At 18.6% G+C, this 10739-nt stretch overlaps 1 protein-coding gene across 1 annotated transcript; it reads left to right on the top strand.

Moving 5' to 3' along the window:
- Nucleotides 1–8703: 8703 nt before the first annotated feature.
- On the top strand, nt 8704–9763 carry PGO_000775 (variable surface protein; the record flags this gene model as incomplete). The annotated part of the gene is made up of 3 exons (XM_028690833.1): nt 8704–8718; nt 8848–9486; nt 9608–9763. 3 exons carry the CDS (start codon nt 8704–8706, stop codon nt 9761–9763), a joined length of 810 nt encoding a protein of 269 aa, XP_028546634.1.
- Between the last annotated feature and the right edge of the window lie 976 nt (nt 9764–10739).

The raw sequence follows: 10739 nt of genomic DNA on the forward strand, positions 1-10739 counted from the left end.
ATATATATATAAATAATTCATTCAAATGTTGGATAATATAAAAGTTGCATACATCATTAGGTTTTGTTGTGAGGTATGCTTAATTACTTTACATTTTTATAATGTGCATTAGATCCTAAATATACAATTTATATCAGAACAATAAAAATTTCATAAGATATAAATACGCATAATAATATTCTCTTAAGCTTCGTAGTAAGAATTATATAATTATTGATGCTTATTAATGCAATATATGATATAAATTTCCTAAAATTTTTTTTATAATGTAAAATCATTAATTTGTAAGAACAAAAAAATATATATTAATCGACATAATGATAAAAATAAAAAAAAATTAAAATTATAACAAGACATATTTAAGATAAGTTATGTTTGATTAATACACATATGTATAATACATAGATTCATTATATTATAAGTTTGATAGACTATGCCAATATATGTTATTATTTAATTAAATGATTATATTTATATACACAAAAAAGGATAAAAAACTATAAACATCGAAATAACATACGTGTAATATGTAATGCATGCATCTAATTTAGTAAGTGTTAACTTAAATAATGGTGAAATATATAAGTGGTACTTTAAAATTTTTTATATATCAAATAGGAAATTACTAAGAGACAAATTGTAAATTTTGTTTATTTAAATATTCTATAAATTTTAAACAAAAATATATATAAGATTATAAAATGAAAATGAGCGAACAATTTTCAAATGTCGAAAATGATAACCCATAATTATATTAAGTGTTTTTTGTTTTTTTTAATTACACTATAGTAAAAAATATAATTTATTTATAGAATGATTTCTTTTTATATAATATATTGTATATCTTTATAATTACTTACTTTTCCTAAATAAAATGTGTATATTTTCCCATTTTCCATTAAAATAACTTAGAATATACAACATATGTAGCAAATAGTTACTAACATATATAATGTTGTTTAAGAATAAATAATCGATTTATTAGACAACTCTTTCACATGAAATCAACAATTATATAAAATCGAAAAAAAATAATTTTTCAAATAATGTGTATTTATATTTATAAACTGGTATACACTTGTTAACATAATTTTTTATTCGTTATTTTACACGAGGGAAAAAATAGAATATTGTCTGAGAAGGAGGAAAGCATTGTAACTTTTAATTTCTATAGTACAAATTAAGTAGTAGAATCTAGGCATTTACTCTTGTATAAATATTTTAAAATAAAAATTTAACAGAATATAATTTTTGTAATATTATTATATTTTATTTCTTTTAGCTTGAAATATTATACATTTTTTTCTAAATATAATAATATTATGTATAATAGTAATGAGGTTCCTACTATATAACATTGGAGTGTAAAGATATTAAAAAATATTTTTTAAATGTTGATTATACGACTGTTGCTAAAAATACATTCACTAAAGCATTGAAATATTTATTTTCTATACATAATTTTTTGAGTAACCTCAGCTATAATGTCAGTTTAATACATTTTTTTATAGATCATATAAAAATTAACTAAATGCTGCAGAAATTAGTAACTATATCATATGAATTTACAGTTAACTAATAAAAATGTAGAAAAATAGCCATTATGCTTGACATTTTAAATTTGTTCTCTTTAAACATATAGCAGTTCTATCATACGTATAGTGACAGCTATATATGAGATATATACATGTCTTTTTGACATAAACGATAATCTTAGATATAAAGTGTACATGAGCTCTTTTGGTTCATTAAAATATATTACATATAAATATAACAAACGCATCGAAACAAATGATAGTATAACTAGTGAAATTAGTGTAAATGCTGAACTACAAATCATAAACAATTTCAAAACTAATATAGAATCTCCTATTATAATTACATTTGTTGCAGTATCTTTAATTCCTACATTATTATTAAATTTTATTAAAGCTTATTATCTATGTATATATATTTTTTTGTTTTTATATAAAAAAATTCTTAATAGTATAAAAAAAAATAATTTTACGATAAAAATATTCTATATTATATTTTAATAAATATGTTTTTACTGTGAAATAATTTATGCATTTATTTCTCAGGTCCATGTAATATGATGATAAAGGAATATTTAAAATAACACATGTGATGAAAAAAATATATTGAAACTATCGGAAATATTTAGAACTTATTCAAGTGATAGAAGATATAATTTATTACATAATAGTAAATAATTTTATCATAAAACATGTAAATGGAATCTATTGCTTTGGTCAAGCTTATATGAAAATCTGTAGTCCATTTATATAACAATGTTTTTTTAAAGAGCATATAATGAAATGACACAATTCGTATGATAAATAAAACAAAACATAAATTATTAATAATATGTAAACTAAAATTCAATATAGATGTTCAGAAATGTAAAATTAATACGATGAATTTATAATAATCTCCATGATCATAGCAAAAAATCAGTAACATCTTAATAATCATACATATTTCTATAGAAACAGATACAGTAAAAATATATAATTATGAATCATTCGTTTTAAATGATGGAATCAATAATATTAAACAACTTTTTTATATTCTTAGATAACACTTTTTATATAATTAGTTGTAGTACAGATAATAAATATTGAATGTATAATTCATTTATTCTAAATTAATTAAATATTTTCACTGCGTAATACTGTTAAATTAGTATGATTCATTTATATATAATTTTTTTCTTACGCAATTAAATATTTATATACTTAAATATTACAAAAAAAAGTTAATAATAAGAGCTAAGAAAAATAAGAATATAATACGGTTAAAAATATTTTTCATATGAAATCTATTTTTTTTATTATAATGTAAGTTATATTATTGAAATGAATATTCTCGCTCTTCTATCGTTTATATATTTTTTTGAAAAATATCCTTTAATATTTATAAACAACATAATAGAATAAACATATGTTATTTAATTATAAATAATATGTAATAGTAAAAAAATTTTAAATTATTTTGTTTCATTTGTTTGATATTCTCTTCAGCGTTTTATCTCTTATATTTTTGGTTATGTTCAAAGATGCGTATTCTAAATTTTAGTGTTATTTTATTTTATGTCTTAATATGCATTTTATGTTATTAGGTTTATAGTGATTATGTTTTAAATATATTATTTTAGTGTTTAACAATTAGGATTGTTTTTTATTTTTTTTTATTAATATGATCGCTATTTTTATAGATATGCGTATGCATTTTATTTTATAAGGCTTATGCATTGAATGCATTATTATTTTTTTCTTCTATAATATTTCAAAGTATTAATATATGATTTTCATTTTTATATGTTTGCTTAAGTTTGCTCGTTTTGAATATTTAATTTTATATATGATATAAATTCTTTTTTTATATAATGATATCAATAGGTTAATTGTATTCTACTAATACATTTTACTTATGTTAGTTATAATTAATGTATTATATGTTACTCATTATTATATATATATATTGGTTTTTATTATGGATATATATTTTTTACTGTATAAAATAATATTCATTTATGTTTTATATGTTTGAATATAACTTATATTCTGTATGTGATTCATCATATATACGAATAAAGTGTAAATAAATTTTCTTTGTTATCATGAATTAATATAATAAATTTATATTTTTTAATATGTTGATATTTGTATACTAAATAAATCAAAATATTTTCATTAATACAACACGCAAGAGTTAAAAAATATACGTATAATAATAATTTTATATCATAATGATTTTTATTATATGCGTTAATAATTACGTTATTGACATCTTGAATTTTTTTTAGATTAGAATTTAATAAAATATAAGTTGTACAAATGATTACATATATATAGATGCCTTTACCATATACATGATAAATAATATATTTATATATAATAATATAATTTATGATGTTTTAATGCATTTATTTATTTATTTATAATTTAAATATACCTACTTGAACCTTTATTGTTGTCTGATATACACAAATATGTATTCTTATAGTATAGATTTACCTTATTCATTTTATATTCCCTGTGTTATATTTATGTACATACGAAATGTTTTATGTATTCAAGTATATAATGAATAAAATATATTTCCGTTTGAATTTAATATTTCAATTTATTATATATTTCTTTTAATATTTTATATATATTAATGTAGTAAATGATTTGTGTACAGAAAGTATAATTGAACTAATGTATAACAGCATGGAAGAAATTAATTTCCTTATTTGTAGTAAAATATTTAAATTTATATTTTTTCTTATTATGTAGCATCATCATAGATATGATGTAAAATTACAATAATTAAAATGTATTGTGTTGTTATAAGTTTTATTTTTTAAGGATATAACTTAATATTGTAGACACATATATATTCATATTTAGACTGTGCTATGTTTATTGTTCAAACACACTTTTGTGTATTTTTGTTTTAAGGAAAATCAAACTAACATTAATATGTTTCATAATATATGAAAGAATTTTTTATTACATAAGAAAATATATTATGAATATAATCAAGATTTGCATATAAAAAAAAAATTTAAGGAATGAAAGCACATAGGTTCATAGAACTTTTAAGGAAGGAATTAAAGACAATTATGATAATAGTAAGTAAAATGAAGAAAATGAATATAACGTAATTAATAAATTACATTAGATAAAGCATACATTAACTTTGAAAATTATAACTAGATATTCTGTAAAAGATATATTTTAAATTTATAATTCAAATGAAAAAACCTTATGAACAATAATATATATTTATATAAAGTATTAAATGTCACAATGCATATATCTTGCTTCTATTCTTGCTTTACTTTATATAATATGGGGATAAAGATTTTTTTTTATAATAAATTATAGGAACTATGTCAATTTCTTATTGATTCGATAATGGTATCTTTATTATTATTATACAAGATTATTAATATTCTCATTAAAGTTCTTAGAAATAATTTTTTGCAAAAAAGGGACATGTATTTACTACAAATTATTATTCTAACTCTTTTAAATAGCTATATAATATTACATAGCCTCTTATTATAATACAATTAATATTATATGCATTAAAATACTTTAATAAATTACTTATTTGTTTAAAATAAATATATAATCCTCCATATATATGCATTCAATTTTAATATATATATAATCCAACATATTATAATGTTGTCTTATTCTGCTTTAATTTGTACAACATATATTTTCTTGAATTTAATATATTTATTTTATCATCACAATAATATCATTGCAGTTGTATAAAATTCTTATTAAGGTAAATATATATGCACAATTATTTGAACCTAGTAGTATCAAAAATATATTATTATTATTACCTGTTTGCTAATAATATGCGATTCCAATGAAATATTACCCGGTTTATATATATGATAGCTTTTTTGAAAAAGCGTTGCCAATATCATTCCGACTTTAGTTTACCCTGATATATATCTCTAGTTTTACTTAATTTTCCTTTGTTACAAATGCATGTGATAAGTGGAAAAATATTTATTTCCTCATATTGTAACAAGAAATATGTCTAATTTGGTGATTTAGAAAAAATAATAGTAATTTTTTTATTTTTATACGTTTTTAACAAATGAATAAATATGGTACACATAATTCTCAGAAAAAGTTTCAATGTGATATGCGTTTTGCTATAATTATGTTATTAAAATATAATAATTTAATTATAGAATAAATATAGGGATATTTCAAGTGTCACAAAATATTTTCATTAAAATTTTAATAATGAATATGAATGTAATAATGAATGTTCCAAATACTCTGTATTCATTAAAAAGTTCTTATACATATCTTATATATTAAGTGGTACGTAAAAATATATCATATATATGTTTATGTATTAAAGACAATAATTTTTAGGAATACCATAAAAAAGGAATGAAATTTATTCTAAAGAACACTAAGAAGCATTTAATTGTCCAGGGAATATTGGAACAAATAAGAATATATAATTATATATACTAAATTGTGTCGTTACTGTATGTACAATAAGCATTTATTTTAAATTTTATTGTTATTTTTTATTTTTTTATAAAATTTTTTATAAAGAACTGTATATAATATTATGTGTCTTTTAAATATATGTCAATACAAAATATTTTTGATTTTTATTTATTTGTATTTTTTTCAAAATATTAAATTATACAATTGTATGTTTGATATATATGTAAGGTAAAAAAAAAAAAAAAAAAACTATACTTATTTCAGGAATAGGAATTCTTAGAATAAATATATAAAATGTCGCACATTGTAAATTCATATGCAAAAATATTAGGGGATATGTTAATCATATTTTTGGATATGATATGATGCTATATAATTTAAGATACATTTTAAATCTTTATAAAAGAAATATTTATAAAATATTTTATATAAGTTTTATAAATAATTATATCAATGAAAAAATACAGAAACAATTATATATTAAATGTATTTTTCTCAAGGTGATATAAATAAATTTATTATAATACAGTAGTCATACCATAATATAATTATATCTTTTTGTGTATTTTCCTAATATACTATTTACATTACAGTTTTTGTACATTATGTAATACATATATTTTGAAGAATATGATCTATTTTTTTAGATTACATTATATCATACTCATTATTAATGATAACGAATAAAAAATGGAAATTTTATATGTATAATATTTTTATATTATGTCAAAAAATAATTATATAATTTTTCATTAAGATAAATTTTTTTTGGATTTGTAATCCGATGAGTAATTGCATAATACAAAAGATAATAATAAAATGAAATATAAAATATATTATATTTGTGGTGATCACGCAATTTAGTAGTTATTATAATATTATTGTGTAATAAATGTATATTTTTACTACAATTAATGTGCTGAAATATAAAATAAATATTAATTAGGGTAAAAAAGAATTATCAATTATAATTGATCATATATTATGTTAAAATTATAATTCATATGAAATAATTCACATTATCTTATAATTTATACATAAAAAAATTATTCATTGAAAATATATTTTAAAAAATATAAAATATATCATATAAATTTAATAAAAGTTCTTATGCAAAATATTCGTGTTAATATTCCTATATAATTTTACCTTAGTATTAGAAGTACATATCAAGCGATATGTGTAAGAAGAATTCAGGAATAATACAATTCATTTCTACAGAGAGATAATGATTTTCACATAATTTTTATTATACATGTATTACTAACAACATAAAATGTTATTCTAACATTATATTCAACACTAATAAATTATTATGGAAGAGTGATGAAATATAATTTTAATTCATATATTGCGTAAAAATAAGTAATATTTATAAAACATACAAAAATCTCATTCCTTTCTAATAATATAACAAATAAATTATAAAATAAATTTGTTTAACCACAATTATAAGATTTAATCATTTGTTACTCTATTTAATTTAATAATTATATATTAAATGTAAATGATATAGCTTCCTATAAGTATAAATGACAAAAATACATAATTAATTATTATATTATCTCTATCTTTCTATTTACATTTTATTCCATAAATGTAATCTGTTACGAATATGCCTTAGAATTATATGTAAAATGTATATAAGGGGCTTTAAGATAATTATTTATATTGTGCATCAATTACATATATTATTATATTGAACAAATTATATATATATATGCATCATACATAAATATATATTATAAATAGTAGATATATTATTAAAATTATCAAATAATAAAAATATATTCTTAAATACATATAAACCAAAATTATTTAAATATAAACCGAAACATAATCCTAAATCCTAACTTCTGAACCCTAAAATTAAACACCCAAAACTAAGACTAATAATGTACTATAAATATATAAATTGAATAAGATTACACAGGAGAAATAGAATTTTATTTTTTACATTACTTATTTGATAATGTTATATTATTTAATTTCTTAGAATTAAGCATGAACTATAAAATTAAATACTATAACAATATACATATGTCATAATATATAGTACTATTGTTTTTTTTTTTTTAAAAATATAATAAGCTATAGAATAATAAATAGATAATATACTCGCTTTGATATATTTATGAAAAATTCAATAAATTTAGCTTAGTTCGTTTTATTAATCTTTGATTATATATTACATATGAAGAATAAAGTTGTTATATCATGAAAGATAATACATTTTTAGATTTTTATTACTTTAATTAATTTAAATATACATATGTAAATACTACAGTAAATAATCAATTATAATAAATATATATATTTAAATTAATATAATTTATTAGCACAATATACATATGCTTCTTTATTGATAATTATTGTAAAATTATAAAATTTTTGTAAGGGGATGTAGCCTTAATGTTATTTTTTATAGACCCATAAAATTATTCATTCTAAATATCATATTTATTTTGTTCATGTTTGTTTTAAAATAATTAAAAATATATATAAAAAAAATATCATTATATCGATATGTTATGCTGTGAAATAATTTGTTACTAAATAGTTCTGTTATATATTAACAAAAATCCTATAATGATATAAAAGGATAGCTGTATGATGTTTAAAAAGTTTGATTATTATATAATAAACAAGGATCTATACATGATCATATATTTTATAATTTAATATAGACTTAATTTAACATACTATAAGTTTACGTGAAATGGCGAAATCAATTGTAAATTTGAACTTTGAATTATAAATTAAAGCGATATTATATTTGTATATTCAATTATCAAAAAATATTATAAAAAATTATTAATAATATGTATTTATTACGTATTATTAATTTTTTTATTTGTTTTAGTATAATGTTCTAAAAAAATTTCCTAAATGTAAAGAAAAGATGGATGAATGTGTAAAGAACAGCAATCTAGGATTAGGAAGCTTCGGGGAAAGTATATGTAAAAATCATGAAAATGCAGATTTATTAAGAAATTTAATAGGTGTCAATGATAAATTAGAAAAAATGTGTATCGCAGCTATGGAATATCTAGGTTCTGTTAATAGTGGAAGTTTATATGAAGCTGGTTGCGAATATTTTTATTATTGGATATATCATGATCTTCTTGGAAGTGAAAAAAATAGAATTAATGACATACAATCTGTATATAATCTGTTGATTGAAATATTTACAAAAATCGGATTTAGTTTAGAAAGACTGTGCAAAGTTGATGAATCTATTAAAATAGGTGATTTTCATAAAATCATAAAGGTATATGATGCGTATAATAAAATCGTTTTTGATTCAAGTAGTAATAATGATATTCTTTTTAATATTGTGGTAGACATGATGTATGAACACAATGAACAAATAGAATCTCTAAATATCCAGATTAATAATCCCATAATAACAACTCCTTGCCAAAGAAACATTGCACCACCTATAATGATTACAATATTAGTAGCACTATTAATATGCATTTTTATATTTGTACTGCTCAAGGTTAATTAATATATTATTTGTATATATTTTTGTTCTGAATTAATTTTTTTGAATGGATTAAAGGAAAACTATTATCAAAAAATGAATAATATATATTATGAATATTTTCCATATGAATTAGTTCTCAGGATGTAGTTTATGGATACGACGTGCTATAGCATGGAAAAAAAATCATTCGGATAGACTAGGTGATGAAAGTAATATGTTCGAAATTCCAGAAATATCTAGTAGTTTTATAAGAGATAATAAATATAATATATCATACAATTATCCATAATTATATATTTAAATATACAATTTTAAGTAATAATTTACTTAAGGCGCACAAACATATAAATAAATGATTCGTCACTTGATAAACATAATAATAAATAGTAAAAAATTGATTATCATAATATACTGAAACAGGAATAAGTATTATTTTAAAAATTTAATATGATAATATTTAGATAATATTATTATTCTTAAACCTGCAGTTAACTAATGTTATAAAGACTGAAAAATAATGCTAATAATATAATATGTATTTGTCTTATTTTAGTATATACAATTTGCAGAAAACAGTTATTTTTTCCGCCATGATAAAATATATTATAAATAATAATTTATATTGGATAATATATTAATGTATATGTGAGTTACACATTTTAATTATTAAGTAATATATATGATACATTCTATTTCTATATATAAGATAGTATTTTATTTAATAATATTGTTGAAAAACGCACATGCTATTATGAAAAATAATATTAATAATTAATTTTGAACTATTTTAATATAGTTATAATATTTTTTAATACTGAACATATTATATTGCTTCAGGTTTAGAGTTCAAGATTTACGGTTCAGTGTTTATGGTATACGGTTTTAAATTTAGTTTTAAGATTTTATATTTATATTTTCTTTCAGGATTTTTTATATATCTTTAAAATTTTTTGTTCTAGAAATAACTGTTGAAATTATGTCTGTTTTATGTATTTGGATTTTACATAATAATTTATATATTCTTTATTAAATTTTTAATATAATGGTATATATACTGGATTGTGTTTTGAGGATTTATAGATTATTATATATTTTATATCATTTTTGTTAATTATAAGGGGAATAATTTTAATAATAATTTATTTTATATAGAACAGAATATATAATTTCCTACTTACATATCATGTTCTATTAGTTTTTTTCTTGTTGGATAAGTGTGTTTGATGTATGTTATGTTAGCATTGTCTTATAGTAAAAATATATTA

The sequence above is a fragment of the Plasmodium gonderi genome (assembly GCF_002157705.1).
Source record: "Plasmodium gonderi DNA, contig: Pgo-contig_72, whole genome shotgun sequence".
NCBI classification, from domain to species: domain Eukaryota; phylum Apicomplexa; class Aconoidasida; order Haemosporida; family Plasmodiidae; genus Plasmodium; species Plasmodium gonderi.